Here is an 11,747-nt window from a genome sequence, read left to right on the forward strand (position 1 = left end):
CCTGCGTAGGCCTACTTGTTCATGCTTGAGGGTGCGCGTGCCAAAAACACACATAGCCACCACTGACCCGACTGCATCTTTAAACGACTCTTCAATCTCAGGGCATTTGGGATCTTTCTCCTCTCCGCACTCTCCCTGCATTGCTTGTGCGTGTCATCGTGCCCGGGGTTGTCCTCAGTCTTTTGTTGCTTTAATTTCACCCCCCCCCCCCCCCTTTTCATGCCAACATCAGAAGGATCTAGAAAGCGGCTGAAATTTCTTTTCATCGACGCGCAAGCCATCGCGCGGTCTCCGCTCCCTCTTGCTTCTCGATCAGTTGATCTTTTCATCAGGAGAGGATAATATCTGTGAAATTACACTGGCCTTTATTTCTCCCATTCGGCCCCACGGGGTGCCCCGTCTCAGATACAATTAGGTTTCCTCACAGAGAGAACAGGACCGAGTGCTCCCTAAGCTTTAATCGAAGACGGGCAACTATGTCCTCGACATGTCCTCGGTCTTATGGGGAAACGGGGTTCGCTTTTTTGGTGAGGCTTGAAAAAATGGTCTCTGAAAAAAAAAAACACGATTTCCATTCATATACACTGTTGTTCTAAGCGTAGGCATACGTTTCACTTTTAGAACAATAGTAACGTCATCAGACCTACTCAAATTACCTTAAACAGTGCAAGTTGTGGGCAGTATCAAAGTGCTTGATCTCAACACAAGCATACAGTAGATCTGTGTTCTCTGTGTTGTTGCATTTTAAGGGGCATTCAAAGGTGCCACATTGATCACAAATATATGTACCATGGCTGTGTGCTGTCACATATATTGCTTATCCCAATATATCAGAGATGGCCCAGTACATAAATTCTATAAATAATGTCAAAAGTATAATCTTTAAAACTAGGCAGTAAAGTAGGCTACTATATGGTTAAAAGGACGAGATGGCATATCCCGCAAGGCCTACCTACAGCTTGATCTGAGATGTTGTGAAGATAATATATATATATATATATATATATAAATAAACAGATACAAACAGATAGAAACCAGCTTATGCTAGTAGCTGGTCTTTGCTGGTGTAGCTCTTGCTGGTCTTTGCTGGTGTAGCTGGTTGGGCCACCAGGTGGACATGCTGGCATGACCATCTGATGAAGCTGGTCATGCTTGTGTGACCAGCCTGCCAAGCTTGACATTGTTGGTGTAAGATGGTCATGCTGGTTAGCTAATTACCAATATAAGCTGGCATGGTCAGTTAAACCAGCAATATAAGACCAGCAACACCAGCTACAATGATCAGATTGAGATGGTACGACAAGCAAAATCAGCTGAATTTCCATCGTAAGCTGGGTAAAACAGCTGAAGGTATGTTTTCACAATAGTTTTTTGCTGGTCTAGCTGGTCAACGATCATAGAGTGGTCAAACAAGCTAGTCAATCAGCAAACCACCTTAAACTGGTCAGATTGTTTTCAACAGGGATGTTACACATAGGCCTACTAATGTTTTCTTTTTCCATAAACAGACAAGCACACATATAAACAATGACCCACAGCATGATTAATACAACATTTAGTTTTAATAGCTGTTTTTATTCCAAATGCATTTCTTTATCTATATATTTGAACAGCAGAGGGTAGCAGCCCTCCTACACAACCCCACATCTCAATAGGAATAATAACAATAGAATCGTCATAATAACCATTGTTTTCACTGTTGTAATCCGTTTAGGACTGGTATAGAAATTCTTATGAAAAAATAACAAGGAAGGAAAAAGAGATAATAAAAATGTCTGATCAGACTCATTTGTGTCATTTGAATACTCTCATACAAACATACATACATACATACATATTCACTGCCACTGCCACTGACCGTGACTTGTCACTGTCGCTGACACACACACACACACACACACACACACACACACACACACACACACACACACTCTCTCTCTCTCTCAGGCACACACAGACACACACGCATGCATACACATACACACACACACACACACACACACACACACACAATCTCATGCATAACATAAGATGAACAATAACATGGACTCCCTCTTAAACCAGGAAAGAACAAGCGTACATATGCCTGGACAGGACTGTTTGTGGTCAGTGCCTGATGACAGTTTCTTTTTCCCCAAACCTCTTCATCAGGAGCACAAGTGCCCACCCATGTCGGTATGTTTCTACTGAGAACGAACAACGGTCCAATTTTCAGTCTCTTGTCTTGTTGTTCCGCACTCCTGTTCCACCTCTGACAGGGAAAAAAACAGAACATGACAAATCTCAGACATTTGTTTCCCTGGCAACCAGCCCGAAATACGGGAACCAGCTATGGTAGAAAAAAAATAACAACACACTGAGTGAAAGCAAACAAAGGAATATAGAAAAAGAAAATAAGCAAATAGCTTGAAAGGAAAGAAAACTGGACCACTGATGTCTTCCTCTTATCATCATCATCTTCGTTTTGCCCTTTACTTTTAAAAGTCATTCTGAATAATGTTAAGTTCAAGGGTGAATATAAGACTTCCGTTAAAGATGACGTTTGCACCCACGTCTCAATGCACCTTCACGCCTCACTTTCTCAGTGGTGTTTGTCACTCTGAACCTACTCTCTCTTAGCTCTCTCTTTTCCTCTCTCTCTTATGGTCTATGTTAGTCCTCCAGATTATATTCAGTGTTCAGAGGATAGATTCCAGACCAGGTGAGCTGACTTCCTGTCTCCGAGGAAGAAAGAGCTGCCGTATCCTCCTGATGGGAATCATGGGAAACCGACCTACATGAGCGCACAGACATGTTGCATAGAGCAGGGCCACGTAGGTCGACTGGGTTTTTTTTTTTGTTTTTCTTTTTTATTTGTCGACCTGAACCCCATAGGGCGCAGCCTAGCGCTGAGCCACATGTCATGGAGGTGTCCTGTCTCGCAAGGACCATGAGAGCCTCTGTCCTCTCTCTTTCTCTCTCTTTCTCACACACACACACTCTCTCTTCCCCTTCCTCTGTCAACCTTTTCGATTCATTGTTTTTGTTCATTTGTTTGTTTTTGTTGATCAGTTATACAGAGGGCTTGTTATAAAGTGGGCCTCTCCTCCATCAGCTGCTTTGTTTGTCGAGTCTCTTTCCTTTGAAATCGGAGGGGTGGGGTTGCGGGGTGGGATAGGGTGGGGTGGGGTGGGGTGGCAGGAGTTTCAACGAGTCTCTCTCTGGGTGAATGCCCCCACCTTTCCTCCCTGCCTGTACATTCTCTTCTCAGTCCTGCTTGCTCAGTAAGTCTGTGGAGGGGGATTTGCACGGAGGCAGGGGGCGGGGTGGAGGGGCGGGCTTGGACTTGTGGCGGCGTGGGCTGGCCGAGCCGCCCCCCTCGCTGTCCGTGTTGGAGGAGGAGGGCGGCGGCGCCGGCAGGCGCGGCAGGGAGCTGGTGGCCGAGGGCAGCGGCGGGATCCGGGAGCAGGACGAGGAGGCCGAGCGCAGGCTCTGGATGCGCCGGCACTCCTGGCAGATGCGCACGTGGGTGCAGCCGCGCGCCGACGGCGGCGCCACTACCATCGGGGCGCCCACTGCGCCTGGCGGCGGGGCCTGGGCCTGGGCCAGAGGCGGCGGGGGCGTGCTGGACATGCCGGCGCCCAGCGGGTCCTCCAGGAGGCGCTGTGGCCCCGGGCCCATGTCCGCAGGGCCCGGGGGCCCCAGGGTGCCGCCTGCTGCTCCTCCCCCGGCACCGAGGGGGGGGCCTCCGCCCGTCAGTGGGCCCATGCCGCTGTACAGCTTGCCGTTGCTCAGACGCATCTCGCGCACCAGCCGCAGTGGCCGCGGGCCGCCCAGCGTCAGGCGGGCAGGGTGCCTGAGCACGGCCGAGCTGGACAGGGGTCGTCGCCGGCGGGAACGGGAGCTCTTTTTGCAGGAGATGGCATTCCGGAACTCTGACATCATTTCCTGACACACAGACACCTGATAGAGAGAGAGGAAGAGAGAGGGACAGATAGAGAGAAAGAGGGAGAGGATAAGAGAGTAAGATGAAAAGGAGAAAGATAGGCAGTGTAGGAGAGAGACAGAAAGAGAGGGGCAAAAAGAAAAGGAGAGGGAGAGAGAGAGAGAGAGAGACAGAGAGAGAGAGAGGAGGGAGTAAGCACCATTGTTTTTATCCTGTTTTGATTCACTCTGCCACTTCATCAATCAATGCTTTTAATCAATGAGAAGTAGAGGGGATTACAAACTGTTGCAAGGGCCCTCTCCAATGAACTGACCGCAGTACAACACGGTTAAGTCTCCACAACAGCTAATTAGAACAGCTGGGAATGCACCAACCTCCACTATACAGATCAGTGTGTATATATTGTAGTAGTAATAGATGCACTGGCCTGTCTGAGATGGTGTGCAGAGCAGTCTGTTGGTCAGATGCTTACATGTATAACTGACTGAGGAAAGGGCGAAGCAACAACACGTGGTGCATACACTCACACAGACACACAGAAACACACACACACACTCACACACACACACACAGACAGACACACACACTTACACACACATACAGAGGGGTGGCGGGTTGCCGCGGTGACCTACTGGGGGGTGTCTGTGATGTCGGCCGTGGCAGGTGTGAGGGCGTACCTCATCAGTCTCGGCAGAGCGGCGCGTGGACCACACAAACTCCATGATGGCCACGAACACAGCGATGATGAGGCCGCAGATCAGCACCACGAAGATCCCACCGATGTTTTCCATGCCCAGGCCTGCACACACACACATGTACAAAGAAGAGATTATTTCACATAGTTACACACACACACACACACACACACACACACACACACACACACACAAACAATAACAACCACAACAAATGCACACAAACAAATTCACAAATTCCAAAGATCTGCTCTCAGCTGCAGAGCAACAGCACGTCCCCACAAAACAGCGCCTGCACAACCCTGCTGCTTTCTTTCCTCCATCATCTAAACTCGGAGAACCCTCAGCCCACACATGCATCTGTCCACAGTGGTCTCCCCCCCAGCCTCCACCCCCCTACCTCTCTGATTCATTCACCTGTACACTGCTACTGTGAATAATGCACTGGCCCTTAATGCATAAAAACAGATTAGGTGCATGATTTCCTTAATAGTATTAAGGAGAGAGGGGGGGAAGGGGGGCTAAGAGATATAATAACACTGTATGCGGTTATCAGCAGCAGCAGAATGGCGAGGGCGAGGATATGAATATGATAAACAACAGCCACAAAAGTGTCAAAAGCAGAGGGTCAGAATGTCCTTCCTGTTCCAGGCAAATAGAATGTGTTAAAAATCATCTGCCCTTGAGGGTAAACAGCAGTGACGGCGTAAACACATCACACACAAAGACATACACACACGTATACTCACACACACTCACACACACTCACACACACAGACACACACACGCACACACACACACACACACACACAGACTTGCAGAAATGAAAATAATACATGCAGCTTCCTCCCTTGCCTTTCTGAATCCCCACTCTCTCTTACTCATTGTTACTCTCTCTCTCTGTCTCTTTCTCTCTCTCTCTGTCTCTTTCTCTCTCTCTCTCACACACACACACACACACACACGCACACACACACACACACACACACACACACACACACACACACACACACAGCCATATTCCAGACATTATGAGTATCATAACTGCCGAGAGAGAAAACCTTTCTCTGAATTGTCTGGCCATTAGGTCCAATGGTGGGAGGCAATAGTCCTAATCTGAATGTATTACTGTCATTATTACTACTGGTGTACTGTGTGAATCCTGAGATGGTTTAATGGTGATGATGATGATTAGGGGAATTACTCTGAGGATGCTGATAACGGGGATGATGATGATGGAAACGAAGACAGTGCTCCTGCTGATGAAGATAGAGATGATGACGATGATGATGATGATGATGGTGGTGGTGGTAGTGATGAGCAGCTCTGCATTTGGGAGTTTGTCCAATCCTTTAGTCACCTCTATTTTGAGTACAGAGATGAATTACTTTACAGTTACTTGTATGCTGTAAACAAGCTGCCTCATATCTTTTTTTTCTGAATGACTAAATTAACATAATTATGTAGAGCATAATTACTGTTAAAGTGTGACATTGGAAATGGCAGTGACATCGATAGCAGTCAAATCTGACTTGCTCTGTGCAAAATTAAATGGTGAACATAAGCAAGGTGCTTTTTATTGACAACCATACTGTACATTGCCAAAATTATAATCAATGTCAACTTTCTCACAAAGTGCATATTGATCTGTTCCACGTTTAATGCCATATTACAGATCATATTATGAACCATTAGAGCAGACAGAAAAAGATTCTGATTCACAATGCCTTTATTGTGTCCCGTTTTTCCAACGTAAAGGTTGTATGTGTGTGTCACCGACACCCCAAACACCTGTGTGTTTGTGTGAGTGTGTGTGTTTGTGTGTGTGTGTGTGTGTGTGTCTGTGTGTAGTGCGATCACAGTTTAATTAATAACCCTCAAATGTCATCCAATAAAATTTTCAGTATGTAAGTTGCCGTCAATTTTTTATTTTTTTTATTGGACGACATTTGAGGGTTATTAATTGAGGCTAACATATACAGCAGCAGTGTATCCATTTGAGAACACTCAGACTAACAAAATGGTGTTGTACAGGCTGCATCACCACACAGAGTTTTGGCTGTGAACATATTAATGAGCTACCATGCCAACTGGAAAGATTCTACTCCTGGCGTCTATGCCAGTGTTTGATGGGCTACTTCTTTTTATCTGTTTCATTTGCTTATTAACATGAAATGAAGATGAAACGCTTGAGTCTAACTGTGTGTGTGTGTGTGTGGATGTGTGTGTGTGTGTGTGTGTGTCTGCGTGTGTGTGTGAGTGTGTTTGAGCATTTAGGCATAAATGCACAGCTGTGACACACAGAGGGAGGGAGAGAGGGAGGGAGAGAGGGAGAGAAGACAGACAGACCTCTGGCCCAGTGGTGTATATGTGTGTGCATGTGTGTGTGAATGTGTGCATGTGCAACTGTGTGTGTGTGTTTATGCATGTGTGTGTGTTTTTGTGTGTATGTGTGAGAGAGAGAGGTTGATAGACGGATTTTTGACGCGGTGGTGTGTGCATGTGTGAGTGCATATGGGTTTGTATGTGTGTGTTATGTGTGTGTGTGTGTGTGTGTGCGCCTGCATGTGTTTGTGAGACAGAGAGAGGCAGATGGACGGACCTTTGGCCTGGTCTTGGTGTGTGTCTGTGTGTGTGTGTGTGTGTGTGTGTGTGTGTGTGTGTGTGTGTGTGTGTGTGTGTGCGTGTGTGTGTGTGTGTGTGTGTGTGTGTGAGACAGAGAGGCAGATGGACGGACCTTTGGCCCGGTGGTCCTCTTCTTTGGGGCACTGTCCCCCCTCCCACCAGCGGCGCTTGAGGATCTCCAGCCGGTTACTCTCCTGCAGCTGCAGCACGCCCAGAGTGATCTCATCTCTATACGGAGAGCCTGGCAGAGAGAGAGAGAGAGAGAGAGAGAGAGAGAAAGTTAGGAAGGAAAGAGAGGGAGGAAGAACAGGAAAGGCAGGAAAAGAGAAAGGGGGGGAGGGATGGCGCAAAAGAGAGAGAGGAAGGGATGGAGACATGACAAGGGACAGAGGGGAGAAAGGGAAAGACGGGAACAAAGTGACGGGGAGAGAGAGTGCAAGAGGAGATACAAAGCGTCGAGTGCATATCGGAAAGTAAAAAAGAGAAGATTCAGGGAGACAGCAAAAAATAGGGGAAAAAATAACCGGGACTGCAGCGAACGAGACAAACATTTTACCTACAGTATGACAAACACTTTAACATCCGCCATGCGCGCCGCACTGTGTCAGGCGAAATTTGCCACCTAAGCAGCCAACCCGCCATCCCTGTCACCGCGTCCGCACCTCAGCGTGCCAGCGTTCGGCTGCCACTGGCTTGATCAAGGCGGAGGAGCTGGCGTACTCCGGGGGCTTGCCGTGCGGGGTGTCACGATGGAGGAAGAGCCCGCGCGCCAGAGAGAGAGAGTGGTGGCTGAGGGGCATAAAGATTCCTGTCACTCCCCTTCGCGCTCAAGAGGCTCCCCTCTGGACCCCCTCAGTCATTTGCACTAAATCACTTTAACTGTCGTAATCCGCCCATAGATTGCCCCCCTTAAATAATTGCCCTGACATGATCATGATCAACCATTGCCATCTGAAACTCTGTGTGTGTGAGTGAGTGAGTGTGAGTGTGTGTGTGTGTGTGTGTGTGTGTGTGTGTGTGTGTGTGTGTGCGCATGTGTGTGTGTGTGTGTGTGTGTCGATGTGCGTGTTTTGTAAATGACTGTGTGTGTGTGTGTGTGTGTGTGTGTGTCTGTCTGTGCATATACGGGTATGTGTGTGTGCGCTATATTCTGAGCTCTCCAACAACAGGTGAGGGAGAAATAAAGAGGATCTACTGTAGCAGTCGAGCCCAGCTGCCAAGGCTCCGCGTTGACATTTAACAGCGGCAGAAAGCTGACAGTAGCCCACTGCAGGTCGGCCCTGGCCATACTCCAACGTGATTAGCTTGTTGGCTGCCAAAATTCCCACAAACGGAATGTTGCACTCTGCTCTGACAGCCCGGCGCAGCCAAAACAAAGTCCTCCGGCGTTACAAACTCCCCCATTCCCCTACCTGGCTGACACACAGGTTGCCGAGACGGCAATTTAGGTAGCCATAGCGACAGGAGGAGGGGGGGGACATTGGTGTCGCATTATTAGCCAGTCGACAAAGTTCAAGTGTAAAGCTAACTTCAGCAATTGCGACGAGATGGGATTGGTGCTGTCGAATCTCAGAGGGGCGTCCGCGAGGGCTCTTAAGATGAAGGCGCTTCGGGGGGGAGGGTTTCGAAGCCAGCAAAGCAGCGAGGGAGCTGTGCATGATTGGAGATTAGCCCCTTCGGTGATTGAGGGCATCGGAGGGGGATCACTGGGAATGCTTTTTGGGCCTGCGTGCCCCTGAGTCCACCAACTCGGTGGGAAAAAAAAAAAAAAACGGCACGCTTGGCATTTCGTTTAGCCAAGGACCGAACATCAAACTCACACTAAAAAACGAACGTGGGAGGAATATGCTCACTTCTTCTCGTCTTTCCACTTATTCTCTCACTCCTTTCACAACTTTCTCTCCATCCTTTCCCCACGTTGGTTGTTTAAGTTTAGTGTGTGTAAGTCCCCAGCTGCCTAACGACATGCTGCACTATGGTGTCTTAATTGGACACTATACCAATTTGTTCTTTTTTCACACATTTTCTTTGCACCCTCTGATACATCACTCTTGATAACTATCTTCACTTTGTCCTCTTTACTGTCTAGTGTGTGCCCCCCCCCCCCCACTCTCCCTCTCTCTCTCTCTCTCTCTCCCTCTCTCTCTCTCCCTCTCTCCTTTACTCTTGCCCACATTCCCTGATCCTCATCTGGCTGACTCACACCACTCAATAAGACCCTCACTCTCCGCCACACTCCATTCTCTCTCTATCTTTACACATCTCTTTCTCTCAAGTCTCTTTTCATCCTCTCTGTCTCCATCTACACTCGTCCCCTCCATCCATCCATTCCCTGCCCAGGGCCTCTATTCTCTTACCCCTCTCCACACCCACTCATGCATCGCCTTTTCATCTCCACTTCCTCTTTCATCCCCCTCTTCCTCATCTCTATATCCAGAGGCCCCCCCCGCTCATATTTTCTATACTCTAGTCTCTGCCTCTCTCTGTTTCTGCTCTCCTCTCTCTCTCTCTCTCTCTCTCTCTCTCTTATATATGTCTCTTTATCTACAGTATGTCTTTATCACAACCCCCCCCCCCCCCCGCACCCACCCACCCACGTCCTTTAGCCAAGGGGTGGACTCTCTTAACTGGCTGCTCTCTCCTTCCGTCAATGTCACTCTCTCTTTCATTCTTACTTTCATTCTCCAGCCCACCCTGTGTCCCTTTCCTGGTCACGTTCCATTCTTTCTATCTCCATTTCCCGTCATTATTTACCTTTCTTTCTTCATCCCTTTCTTTCTTGCATTCTTTCTTTAACTCTTTCTCCCATCCCCTTCATATTCCAGTAACTCCTTACAGATCATATTAACCTTCCTGTCCCCCCCTTGTCTTACCGAGGGGCATGCCGATGCCGTAGCCCTTGGTGTCCAGCAGGCCTCCGATCTGGGTGAGGTTGCAGTTGAGGCGGCGGTGGTACTCGTTCATGGTGCTCTCCAGCAGGAAGGCGTACTTGGAGTTGACCACGCGGGCGATGCCCTCCTCCGTGCTCTTCACAAACACGCTGGGCTGCTTGGAGTGCATGTAGTTCCACATGCGCTGGTACGTCTGGTAGCGCGAGTTCTGCATGTGTTTGTGAGAGAGAGGGAGAGAGAGAGAGAGAGAAAGAGAGAGAGAGATGAAGGGAGGGAGAGAAAGAGAGAGAGGTGAAGGGATAGTGAGAGAATGGGAAAAGTGTCGACGAGGGAATATATTCAACCGTGTTTGTGTGTGTGTGTGAGAGAGAGAGAGAGAGAGAGAGAGAGAGAGAGAGATTGTGTGTGAGTAAAATAGTGTATATTATTTGAATGTATGCCACAGACAGAGAAAGGGAGTGTGCCAACATGATATTAGGAGGAGAGAGAGGGGTAGAATAAGGGCAAAAAGAAAGGGGAGAGAGAGAGAAAAAGAGATTAAATTAAATGAATGAAACACAGAGAATGACTCAGCTGGCTCCGAAGAGCCTCCTCTGGTCTTACGAAAAAAGCCCCCTTAATCAGCTGGAACACCATTCAAGTGGGAGGCTAAGTCAACTCAGCCGCTCAAAATAGAACAGGGGGTGTGGGCAGAGAGGACTGATGTATTAACGAGTGCCCGTCGTCAGACTCTCATCAAGGAGGACAGCTGCGCAATACACACACACACACACACACACACACATGCACAGACATTCATTATGCACTCACATACACACACATACACACACTATGCAAATGATCAGAAGAAACAGTCATACAAAGACACATCTTCCTAGTGTGACACATCTAGCGTTAATAATTCATATAATTATTTTATACAGGCTATATGAACATAAAATGAATACGAGATGAACTAATTAAAAGTGGATCGAGATAACTACAAAATCATACTCGGGCTTTGTAATAATGTAAATATGAAAATCAAAGGTTGTTTACAGAAATAACAGATAAGGTCAATACAAAAAAGAGATATACTGGTACATCTCTCTCTCTCTGACCTTCTCTCTCCCTTTCTCTAACTTCCTCTCTCCCTCTCTGCCCCCTTCCTCTAACACCTACATACACACATTTACATAAATATTCATCATCTATTCATAATTCAATTCATAAAACAACAAGTGGTTCTCTCTCACACAGACACCGGTTGGGCATACAAACACACAGACCTATAGAAATATGCTTACACACACACACACACACACACACACACACACACACACACACACACACATACACACACACACACACACACACACAAACACACACACACACACAAACACACACACATTCTTTATTTGAACCCACCAAATGCATTTCTCACAAAAGGGATTCCAGAGGTAAATTTTAGTTTTGATACTCATGAGTACAGCAAACATAACCTGCGCCACACAGCAAGGCTGCCTTTAAGAACTGATAGAGGGAAACAATTTGCCAGCTGTTTTGATTTTCTTTTCGACAGGCCTGCGAGCCATAAAACACACACTCTCTCTCTCTCTCTTTCACATACCC

The 11,747-nt window shown here is 47.6% G+C and overlaps 1 protein-coding gene across 5 annotated transcripts in view; it reads right to left on the reverse strand.

Moving 5' to 3' along the window:
- Positions 1-1,926: 1,926 nt before the first annotated feature.
- LOC121695288 (glutamate receptor ionotropic, kainate 5) overlaps positions 1,927-11,747 on the reverse strand; it is an 85,798-nt gene continuing 75,977 nt past the window's right edge. For 3 of the 5 annotated variants that reach the window (XM_042075991.1, XM_042075990.1, XM_042075993.1), the window contains exons 19-22: positions 10,119-10,344; positions 7,358-7,486; positions 4,558-4,724; positions 1,927-3,942 (exon numbers count right to left, since the gene is read on the reverse strand). In XM_042075991.1, the coding sequence (XP_041931925.1) occupies positions 3,247-3,942; positions 4,558-4,724; positions 7,358-7,486; positions 10,119-10,344 (1,218 nt within the window). In that variant the 3' untranslated portion in view covers positions 1,927-3,246. Of the gene's footprint in view, positions 3,943-4,557; positions 4,725-5,824; positions 5,983-7,357; positions 7,487-10,118; positions 10,345-11,747 lie in introns of those variants that run through there. The other 2 variants (XM_042075994.1, XM_042075995.1) reach the window with 2 other exon arrangements.

The sequence above is a fragment of the Alosa sapidissima genome, chromosome 21 (genome assembly GCF_018492685.1).
Source record: "Alosa sapidissima isolate fAloSap1 chromosome 21, fAloSap1.pri, whole genome shotgun sequence".
Classification (NCBI taxonomy): domain Eukaryota; kingdom Metazoa; phylum Chordata; class Actinopteri; order Clupeiformes; family Clupeidae; genus Alosa; species Alosa sapidissima.